Source organism: Cervus canadensis, chromosome 9 (genome assembly GCF_019320065.1).
Source record: "Cervus canadensis isolate Bull #8, Minnesota chromosome 9, ASM1932006v1, whole genome shotgun sequence".
In the NCBI taxonomy this organism is placed as follows: domain Eukaryota; kingdom Metazoa; phylum Chordata; class Mammalia; order Artiodactyla; family Cervidae; genus Cervus; species Cervus canadensis.
Window position 1 is genome coordinate 73,909,670 of NC_057394.1, and position 12,358 is coordinate 73,922,027.

General features: G+C 36.0%; 1 protein-coding gene across 10 annotated transcripts in view; it reads right to left on the reverse strand.

Moving 5' to 3' along the window:
• NBEA (neurobeachin) overlaps positions 1-12,358 on the reverse strand; it is a 644,508-nt gene that overhangs the window by 223,414 nt on the left and 408,736 nt on the right. For all 10 annotated transcript variants that reach the window (XM_043477413.1, XM_043477415.1, XM_043477416.1 and 7 more), the window contains one exon: positions 4,625-4,768. In XM_043477413.1, coding sequence (XP_043333348.1) covers positions 4,625-4,768 — 144 coding nt within the window. The remainder of the gene's footprint in view (positions 1-4,624; positions 4,769-12,358) is intronic.

The window sequence follows — 12,358 nt, forward strand, 5'->3', positions numbered from 1 at the left end:
GTCCATGGGATTTTCCAGGCAAGAGTACTGGAGTAGTTTGCCACTGCCTTCTCTGGAAAGCAGTCTAGTAGTTCCTCAAAAAGTTAAAAATAATTCTTTGACCAAGCAATTTCATGCCTAGGTATATACCCAAGAGAAATAAAAGCATATGTTTGCAGAAAATGTTGTAAATGAATATTCACAGCAGCATTGTTATAATAGCCAAAAGATGAAAACAAACCAAATGTCCATAAACATTTGATAAACAACAAAGGATGGATAAACAAAATGTGATACAGTCCAACAATGGAATATTATTCACAGTAAAAAAAGACACACACGTTACAACATGGATGAGCCTTGAATACATTATGTTAACTAAAAGAAACTAGTCACAAAAGACTCCATATTATATGATTCCATTGATATGAAATGTGCAGAATAAGCAAATGTATGGAGACAGAAAGCAGTTTAATGGTCCTCTAGTGATGTGGAGGGAAGATGAGAATTTTGGGAGGAATAGCTAAAAGAGTATAAGATTTCTTCTTGGGGTGATGAAATGTTGTTAAATGGTGGTGATGGTTACATAACTGTAAATATACAAAAATCATTAAAACCATTGTGCACTTTAAATGAGTCAATTGTATGGCAACAGAAAAGTTGCTGCCAAAAACTATTATGGGAAGCTAAGATTGGCTAGTGAGTATTTCATAAAGTATTGTATTTAAGTAGGTATTTAAAAGGGTAGATTTTGATAGCAGGAGATAAAGGATGGTGTACTGTAGAGATGTATCAAGGACATTTTGGGTGAAAAGAGAAGTCTGAACATTGGTGGTGTGGGCTTGTAGAAAATCTTTTCAGTTATTTGACATTAAGTATATGGGTGGACTGTTGGTAATAATAGCTTGCTGCTAAGTCACTTCAGTTGTGTCCAACTCTGTGCGACCCCATAGATGGCAGCCCACCAGGCTCCCCCATCCCTGGGATTCTCCAGGCAAGAACACTGGAGTGGGTTGCCATTTCCTTCTCCAATGCATGAAAGTGAAAAGTGAAAGTGAAGTCGCTCAGTTGTGTCCGACTCTTAGCGACCTCATGGACTGCAGCCTACCAGGTTCCTCTGTCCATAGGATTTTCCAGGCAAGAGTACTGGAGTGGGGTGCCATTGCCTTCTCCAATAATAGCTTACATACACACAAAACATTTTTCTATCACTTACAGAACTGATAAAGCATAAAGGACCATCATCATTAACTCAGAATTCCCTAAATTAGCAAAATTACTAACATTTGGAAGCAATAAAGGACTCCGTATGCATTATAATTCTATTATGTAAAATATTTCTATTGTTTCCAAATATGTGACAGAATTACTACTCTAAAAGAAATGAAATACATTTTATCAGTGGGAGAAAAGTCTTTCAATCAATTAAATCATTCACTTGTCAATTCACATAAGTTTGAGTTAATTTTAAATCTTACTCAACAAGTTTGAAGAAATAACTTGCCAAATTAAATTTCAGATTAAAATAAATGAGATTTTATACTAAAATCAGTTGAATTAAAATAATTTCAATGTTTTAAGTAAAAATATAATTAGTAAATTGAAAATTTTAGTTACATAGGATATCTTAGGTACTAATTCACATTGGTCAATCACTACAAATAAAACAGCAATTTAAATAAATTAAGTTAGGTGGTGTTGTAATAATTACTGAATTGACTGACATAGTTCTATATTATAATCATATTAGTCATTTGCAAAATACATAATAATTTGAGCAATTCATAATCACACACATTTATTTAACTTGCCTCTTGAGATGAACAGCTTGGGAAGAAAGGGAACTAAAAGTGAAACAGAAAATTGTATGACATTTAAAACTGTCGACCTTTGTTGACATTTTATCTTTATTAAAACTAAAAGAAAATGGAGAAAACATGAGAAAGGGTCAATATTTAAATATAACTGTGCCAAAAATGCTCTGTCAGATTTTAACTTACAAGATGATTTGGGGGAACCCATATATAAAGGTAAAATTAATTACCAGGCTTATTCATAAACTTTTAAGTACTGTATACTGGGAGTCCGTAAAATTTGAGTTATATACCAAGGATCTTGTTCTACATCATTTTAGAAGAGTCTTTAAATATATATACATATTTATTTAAATACACTACTTGGTTCATTTTAGTTCATGCCATATACTATGAATTTCTAAGGAAGTATATTATTTATATACTTCTTAACCTTATGCAAGCTACTTAAATTTGTCTTGGCCTCTATATCCTGATTTGTAAAATTCAGGTAATATAGGTTATTACACATGAAGCTCTTTGAACACTGACTGGTTTCTAGCAAGATATGCTAGCTATTCTTACTCTTTTTTTTTTCCTATAAACACAAACTGACCCTAAGAAAGGCATTATTAATTAACAAATTTTAATTTCTGAGACAGAGATAACAATTATTTAGACCAGAATTTGTTAGAACAACAAATTATTTAAAACTTACTAACAGCTGATTTTTTTAACCTAAAAATACGGTTTGTAACTAACTTTCCAAATTATTTTCCTGTAACATTGTCACTATCACAGCAGTCCAGATTAGTAAACAGGCTTTAGTATCTACAAAATGAATCTATGAGACACCTACAATTTATACAGCTGCCTTCTGTGACCCTTACTTCTCGCTTCACAAAACATCTATACCCTACTTCTTTTCTACCGCATTCAGAGATCAGGGTCACATCTGTGCACTGCTGATTTAAACATGAACACTGAAGATCTGGTAGAAGATCAGTGTTTTACGACACTTTGCAAGGTTTTTCAGACACAAGGATTCTACAGAGACTATGAGTTGGGACCAGGTGGAAAGGGAAAGGAGCAAATTTGCTCAAAGAAAAATTTGTTTAAAAGACAGAAGTGGGAGGAGTACTGAGAGAGTGAATTGGTCAAGGGCCATATAATTGGATTGTTAAACAATTTACTTCAAGTCTACTTTCTTTGTTCTTCAAGTATTTTAACTTAAGGTTATTTTGAGAATTTTGCTTATAAGCATAAATTAATATTAATAATTACTGTCTACTATTAAAAGAGAGAAATACAAAGGAGTTACTAACCTTTATCAGATTTTGTCTCTGGTATTACTGGGCAGATCTTATCATAATAAACTTCAAGGCAGTAGCCAAATTTGTATTAACTAATTACCTTTAGTGGAAACTAAAGTCCAGAGATGCTAAACTAAATGACTGTATAATTACTGAACATATCTGTGAGGATATGGGAATGAGGAAAGACAACACATTATCTAAATAGGTCGGGAATCATGTTTGTGAATATTCTCCAGTTCATTAGGTTCAAGAGTAAGACCGAAAAAACAAAAAAAAAACAATTTGTGGCAAAAAGAAATAATGACTTCATTTGCTTAAATTGCCAAATGGCCTCAGATAAAAATCTCTCAGGTATTTTTCAAAAATACAAAAACAGAACCAAAACTTGAACATTTACTTAGGAATCTGAGGCAAACATTGGTTCATAGACTTAAGATTAGTTTTGAACAGGACAAATCATTTTCATGATACAGAATTGCTAATAACATAGGGACATCCAGGAGCTGGTATTAGAATAGCCTTATTAAACATTTTCTAGGAGAGGGACAATAATGTGCTGTCTCCAGTTTACAATCAACAATAACTTCTCTTTGGTAAAATGAGAGATTTCTAACTGGCAGAAATATGGTTGGAGATGTTCCTAAAACATACCAGGTAATTTTTGGCACACTTCTAGAAAAAGGAGCACTATTTTGTAAACAGAAGGATGATTATAAGTCCACTTCTCTATTGCCATCCACCACTCTGAAGTTGTATGGGGTGAAAATGCAGAATAAAGGTAAGACTCAGCCCCTTTTGAGACTCTAAAGCAGGAATTTTTAGTCTGAGATCTAGGATATGATTCCACAGACTGCTTTCCAGGGGTCAGTGAGCTCTCTGTACAGGACTGTATGGGTATCTTGAAACAATCTACTTTCATCGGATTCTCAAAAGTGGTTTATAACCCTAAAATGGTTATGGGCCAACACTAAGACATCTGTAACCCATCGGGCCATTGATCTGCTGCTCTGAATTGGCCTTAGACGAGCGCCAGAACAGAGTGAAAACTGAGAGTGGGCAGGCAGTGAATGTTTTGTAGTAATGGGGATTAGTGCTGTGGGAACAGAGAGAAAACAGTAATGGGGAAGGAATTCCCAAGAGTGATAGCAGGGAGGAAATGGCTAATTCCACAGTCACCTGGTTGAAGTGACTATTTTTCATAGCTGTTAGCATGTTAGTCATAGGTTAAATTACCATCGTGTTCCCCTTGCCACCCTCACCCCCAATTATTTAGGCAGTTAGTGAGAACAATTTGTGCTCTCCATTATTTTTTCTATATTAAAAGTTGCTCTTCATTACACAGAGAGTAGATGCTATTCATTTATCATTAGCCTGATGTGTAGTTTCCTCTTTTCAATATTAGAAATGAGATAGATTATTAACATTAAGATGATTGAGCACTGTTCCAACCACTGGCACAAACTTATTCACCAGGAGATTGACTAGTAACATCGTGTGCACTTATTACTTACAACAAATAAAAAAATAACAGTTTACCTGCGAGATTGTCGATTTCTTTCTCTTGGAGTAGACTGACCGCATCGTCATCTCCTTCCAGCATAAGCTCTGTCTCTGCATTCTGATTCACTATCGCTTGACTTCTGAATGTTTTCTTTGACTTTACCATGTCTTCTTCAGTCCCTAATCACAACCAAAATATAGTAATTTAGGTCACTGTGATTGTTTTACTTTCAGTGAGTGTTAAAGAAAAAGCTATTACTTTCTTATAGATATATACTGCATTTACATATTACTTTCAACTATAGAAAAAAAATGTACATTTTGTATTCTGTTTAGTCTAAATAACTCTGTGAGAAAGCAAGGGGTGTAATGTTACAGGTGAGGAAACAGGCAGAGAAAGCTACATGCATGGTTGGGGAACCTAGAACTTTGCATTCTAAGATCACTGTACTTTCTACAAAAAAAATCTATACTTCACCATAAACTAGGTTTTCTGATCCATAAAAGTTACACACTTTTTACATAATTACACTTTAGTGTGAATCAGATAATCAACTGATCAGATCATTCACAAAAGTAGATAAATATGAAGAAAACAAGAAAGCATTCACATCTGAAGGGAGAAACAGCTGTTACTGAAAAGCCACAGAAAGGGTAAGGAAAGATGTAGGTGTAAAACATAAATACTTCAAAACAGCTATTTCCTTAGCAATGAGAAGGGGATGACAGTGGATGAGATGGTTGGATGGCATCACTGACTCACTGGACATGAGTCTGAGCAAGCTGCAGGAGCTGGTGATGGACAGGGAAGCCTCAGAGTCAGACACGACTGAGCAACTAGGCTGAACTGAATTAGCTGTGATATCCTTATTTTGATATATATAAAGTAGTACAAGGGCTTCCCTGGTGGCTCAAGGGTAAAGAATCTGCCTGTCAATGCAAGAGATGCGGGTTCAGTATCCCTGAGTCGGGAAGATCCCCTGCAGAAGAGAATGGCAACCCACTCCAATACTCTTGCCTGGAAAACCCCATGGGCAGAGGAGCCTGGCAGGCTACAGTTCATAGGGTCGCAAAAGAGTCAGGCAAAACTTAGCGACTAAACAACAATGCAAGTAGTACAAACAGCCAAAATTCAAACGCACAAAAAGTAACTGAAAGACACAAAAGTCTACAAGCCATAAATGCTGGAGAGGGTGTGGAGAAAAGGGAACCCACTTACACTGTTGGTGGGAGTGCAAACTAGTACAGCCACTATGGAGAACAGTGTGGAGATTCCTTAAAAAACTGGAAATAGAACTGCCATATGACCCAGCAATCCCACTCCTGGGCGTACACACCGAGGAAACCAGAACTGAAAGACACGTGTACCCCAATGTTCATCACAGCACTGTTTGTAACAGCCAGGACATGGAAGCAACCTAGATGCCCATCAGCAGACGAATGGATAAGAAAGCTGTGGTACATATACACAATGGAATACTACTCAGCGATTAAAAAGAATACAGTTGAATCAGTTCTAATGAGGTGGGTGAAACTGGAGCCCACTATACAGAGTGAAGTAAGCCAGAAAGAAAAACACCAATACAGTATACTAATGCATATATATGGAATTTAGAAAGATGGTAACGATAACCCTATATGCAAGACAGAAAAAGAGTTATAGATGTATAGAACAGACTTTTGGACTCTGTGGGAGAAGGAGAGGGTGGGATGATCTGAGAGAATAGCATTGCAACATGTATATTATCAAGTGTGAAACAGATCACCAGCCCAGGTTGGATGCATGAGACAAGTGCTCAGGGCTGGTGCACTGGGAAGACCCAGAGGGATGGGATGGGGAGGGAGGTGGGAGGGGGTTCAGGATGGGGAACACATGTAAATCCATGGCTGATTCATATCAATGTATGGCAAAAACTACTACAATATTGTAAAAATAATAATAATAAAAAAAAAACTGAGAAAAATTAGTTGACCTAGCATTAACATGTTAATCCATGTGAATGTTAGAAATTACAATGCATTTAAGTGTCTCATGGATTTGACTCCTTAACAAATATTTCAATATTTACATTTAGACATCTGCTTTGGCAGGTGATAATGAATGTGAAATTATCTGAGCTACAAGTAAATTATATATATATATAGCTAAGAAGTATCTATATTTCATGTCACCTGAAGTTGGAATTCAACATAGAGGAATATGGTTTAATTTACTGTGTTCCAGCTTTAGTATTAGGGTATAGGGTTCAAAGAGCAGCATTAACTAGAAAAGTATCTTCACATTTCATTTGGTATGCTGCATATATTCCTGAAATGAAAGTGAAAGTCACTCAGTTGTGTCCGACTCCTTGCAATACCATGGACTGTAGCCTGCTAGGCTCCTCTGTCCATGGAATTCTCCAGGCAAGAACACTGGAGTGTGTAACCTTTCCCTTCTCCAGGGGATCTTCCCAACCCAGGGATTAAACCCAGGTCTCCCACATTGCAGGCAGATTCATTACCGCCTGAGTCACCAGGGAAGCCCAAGAATACTGGAGTGGGTAGCCTACCCCTTCTCCAGGGGATCTTCCTAACTCAGGAATCGAACCAGGGTCTCCTGCACTGCCAGTGGATTCTTTATCAGCTGAACTACCAGGGAAGTCCACTTCTGAAATGGAGGCATAATAAATCATTGCTATATAGTATTTTTGTATCATAGTTTCAGGGGATGCTGTGGTTTTGTGTACACACGTAATTACTTTCCAAATCTTGTCATGCCTTTGGCCAAAAATCCAGTGAACAAGGAATACTCTTGGTTAATTTTCCTAGGCCCAGTATAGGGATTTCCAAGTCTTTCCTGTCTACTGATATTTGCTCAACCATTTCTTGGTTAAGCATCTAGCCATGGTAAAACTTGCATTGTAAACCAAAGTGTTAGCTTCTTTCTTTGCAGCATTCACAATTCTTTTTTGTTAGTGATTCAGAGCCAATTCTGTTTGCTAAAACATTAACAGATTGACTCAGAGGTAGCCCACAGAGGAGTAAAAAATACACATCGAGGTACACAGTCATGTCACAGTAGCACTGTGTCACTGGCTGAGAGGTATACTCTGTCATCCTAGCTTTTACTGCATAATAGCATTAGAGAGCCCAGTTTAAATACAGCTTAACAGTATAAAGTAATGGATTGTTAAATATATCTTTCAATAAACACTTAAGAAAACAAGCAGTACTATTAGAGATCAATGCTGCCTGGAAGGTGAGGAGACTTAAATGGCTTATATGTGTAGTCTTTCATCGGCCCACAGATGATTCTCATTTCTGGAATAAAAGATTGAGGACTGATTACTGAATGCTCCAGAACCTTATCTTTATTTCCTTTGGAGTCTTGGTGATATAAAGCCAGCCCAACAGTGATCTTCTGGGGGCAGCTATCTATATGCAGTTTGTTGCTTGCTTAGTATCTTAATTTGAGAAATTCGAAGCTTGCACCTTTTGGAACAAAGAGGCAAATCCAAAGATTAACAACCAAGAACTCTCTCCTGAGGCCTTTATGGCCATATGTCTACTAGACATCTTCAGCTAGATATTCCTAATTCCACATTTCCCTAAATGAACGAATTATCTCTTGTTCCTTCACCTCCTCCTATTTTGATCAACATACTTCTTTAAGCCACAGATACATGATTCACCCTGTAAGGTGATGGTCTCAGCTGTAATTCAAGCCATCGTCATTTTGGTTTAGAAGGCCTTGAGAGCCCCCTTATTCACAGTATCCTTCATATTTTTGTCAGAGTATTATTTTATTTCAACACTAATAACTTGAAAATATTTTCCTGCTTAATACTGTTTATTAACTCCTCCAATCAACAACACTCAATGCAAGGCTTACACCCGAAGATAAAATCTAAGCTCCTTAGGATGACTGATTAAGGCCTTTTATCCTCTCATTACCAGTTTTGTTTTACTTTTTCTTACTCTCCCATGAGCAATACTGAACCATTTACAGCTTCCAGAATATGTCATGCTTTCTCGGATCTCTTTATCTATGTTAAAAGCATTCCCTCAATAAGGTATGTTCTCTCTTTCCTCCTTTGTTTGGCTAATTCCTACTTGGCCTGCAAAACTCACCTCTTTTGGGTGCCTTTCCTAAATAACGCAAACTTTCGCAGTCTACATAGAACTCAACCACACTGAGTGGCTGTTCGCCATTATGAGTATGTCTTCTCCTCTGGGCTGTAGCTTCATTTTGCAGCATCAGTGCCTGGTACTAAGCACATGTGCCACAAACACTTGCTGAACTGAAGTTCAAGTCTACACATCCCGAGTTCCCCTCTCTGAATTCTTTAGGTAGGTCTGTGTGCTCCTTCCCTATACATCCATCATATCTCATGAATCCTGCTACTACAGTAGTTACATGTGTTATAATTGGTTGTGTGCTTGTTATCTCTACAGAGCCTGGAAGCTCCTTCCTTGATGACGAGAAACATCCTTCTGTCTTGGTATGCCCAGTTCTCAGCACACTCCCTAGGGCAGAGCAAGTCCTTACAAATACTGAATAAATAATAGTTACCTCTGGATATCTCTTAACCTGAAAATCCCAGGATGTCTCAGATATTCTTGGTGAACTGACTTCAGTTTGAGAGATAATTGAAGAATCTTATGTATTAACACAAAAGGGAACTTGGTTCTTAACAAGAAATAGTCAATAACCTCCTTTATGCATGCATGAGTCAGCTTGATAAAATAAGTTTTTGCTCATATCACAACCGTCTGTATTCTGCTTTGTCTTAAAAAAAAAGGCTTTACATTACTCTTGTGTTATTAAAATTAAACTCTACCAATAAACAAATTGCAGTTAAAGGAATGTGAGCTCTCAAATGTACATTAAGCTTTCAATGTTACCCTCTCTAGTTTTAAAGCAGCAAAACAACTGTGTGTTTAAAAGATATGTAGTAAATGAATTCATGCCAACACACCAGAACTTATCTTCCCTGTTGAAGTATTATCAGTTTTCAGTTCGGTAAACTTCCTAATTTTATGGTACTGCACCAAACATTTATCTAAATTAATGTGTATGAGATCCAAAGGTGCTTTTCAATCACAATATCCTTTATGAATTAGACTTTCATTTATCAAAATTACAGGCAAAAAGAGGTAAGGTCTCAAAGGGCTGTCTCATTACAAGGCTTATAAACACTGTCCTTAGGAAGAATTGGTTTAACACCCAACAAATCAAAATCTGATTGGGAAGGGAATTTATCTGAGATCATCTATCTTCAGAAGACATGTTGGACTGAGAGCACCTCTTGGCCTCTTTAGCCATTCATCAAGAAATTAATGAGCAGGTACCACAAACCACCAGAAAGCCTTAGATTCGAAAATGTGAATTATGTGTAAACCTGGACAGGATAGACATATATGCTTATTTTCCAAGAAAATATTAAAATGTCATAACATTTGAAAGGTTTCAGAATAAAAAAAATCCCATCAAATTATAGGTTCAAGAAGCCAAATCCAAAATTATACTTAAAATATTTTCCATATCATATTACAAATAACAAATGCAGGAAACTATCCTATACACATTAGATTTCTTAGTATGTAAATATGCTTAAAGCTCTGTTTGTGAAAATGTTATCTAATATAGTACATGGCATTACATGAATCTAAATAAAGCTCCTCTCTCATAATATTTTTCTTAATAAGGATCCATATGAAACAAAATACATATTAAAAGTGAAGTAACAAGAAAACTAAGATGTTTCAGTTTTAGTACTGTTACTATACTCTAGCATTACTTTTATAATATAATAATAATTATCATTTAAAAGTTTTATTGTTATCTTAAACAAGTATAAGTTAAAATACAGAAATAAATCAGACACATTAACTTATCTTGATAATATTGAGAGAATATGTCTAACTGGAAAGTCTGGACAATTAAGGCAAATAAATTATTTCATTTGCCCATCATATCTTTTCTACTGATAAACACAAGCAGTCAGTGTACAGAAAAGTACTATTCAGTAGTTTATTTCTGTTTAAGGAATTATTCTATAGTCAACTCTAAAATATCTATACCAATAATGAAAAAAGTAATTTATAATAATAGGTAAGCAATAAATCATGTCTGTTTTGCTAATACACAAAGAAAAGATATAAACTCATAGCAAGCCAATTTTAGTGTAGCATCTTTCTTACCAGTTTTATATTACAGTTATTACTTATTCTGCATTGAGTTTGGAAACGTCTTTAATTTTCATTTATTAAAAATAATACATGGATGTATATATGTATCTATCTACCTACCTACCTACCTATGTACCCACCTATATTATGTATATTTACGCTGTGAGAACCTCTCCTCGATGTTACTTGATCTGCACAATTTAAGTGTATGGTCTGTAACTCATGATCCTCCCCCTGCTTATTTAATCTCACTAATTTGCCAGTTTGACCTCTTCACACCTTGTGTTCCCCAAGAGCTGGAAGCTTTTGTTACCAAACATGCCACACTGTTTCAAACCTTTAAGTATGACATGTGGAGTTTCTCTTACATGGAATTTGCTCACCTGCTCTGTTCTTCAAGATTCAGTTTGATTACTCTCTTCACTGCATACATTTTGTATCTTATATATAGTCCCAATATACTGTTATTTTTGATATTTTTTCTTAAGTTTTTCATTTAGGTGTACTCTTAATTAGATTTTTATTTCCAGTTCAACAAGTGTCAAAAAAGTGGCAATCAATAAATATTTGTTGAGTGAGCACATGAAAATAAATATATAATCTGTATATTAATTCATATGTACAGCACTTCAGTTCAGTCGCTCAGTCGTGTCCGACTCTTTGTGACTCCACGGACTGCAGCATGCCAGGCTTCCCTATCTATCATCAAATCCCGGAGCTTGCTCAAACTCATGTCCATCTGAGCTGGTGATGGAGAGTTCTGACAAAACGTGGTCCACTGGAGAAGGGGATGGCAAACCATTTCAGTATTCTTGCCTTGAGAACCCCATAAAGAGTATGAAAAAGTACAGCACTTAAGTTACGTTTCTCTTTACGTCCTTTACAATTTCCTCATACATGAGGAAGGTGAACTATGTGATTTGCAATTCTTTCCTTCTTTTTTCCTGTAAGCATCCATTAAGAACATACTAAAAAAAAAAAAAAATCCAGACCAATCTCCTAACTTCAGTTTCCTAAGCTGCTGGAAGAGGACTAAGTATTTACTGAGTGAACTCTTACAGGATTATTGCAGTGTTAAAATGAGATAATGGATGCTGAAATACTTTTAAATGCATGAATATTATTTATACAGTGTTAGTCACTCAGTCGTGTCCAACTCTTTGTGACCCTATGGACTGTAGCCCACCAGGCTCCTCTGTCCATGGGATTCTCCAGGCAAGAATACTGGAGTGGGTTGCCATTTCCTTCTCTAGGAAATCTTTCTGACCCAGGGATCGAACCCACATCTATCACATCTCCCATAATAAGCTCTTAAAATGTTTTGTTAAAATGTTGAGAAAATAAACTAACAAGAGTATTAAAAAAGTTTACTAAGTCCTTAATTTAAAACTGAACAAGAACACAACCAATGCTTTATTGATTACAACACTGCTGCCTAAAGTTTATGCAAAGGGGGAAAAATGCAGTCTGATGTGAGGATCAAAAAACTCAAATAAGCTACCAAATGCATCTTAGGTTTTATGAGCACAATACCCAGCAGATACTGATTATTCAATAATGGTTTCCCTTCCTTCAGCTGGGATTATCTTCCTGTCACCA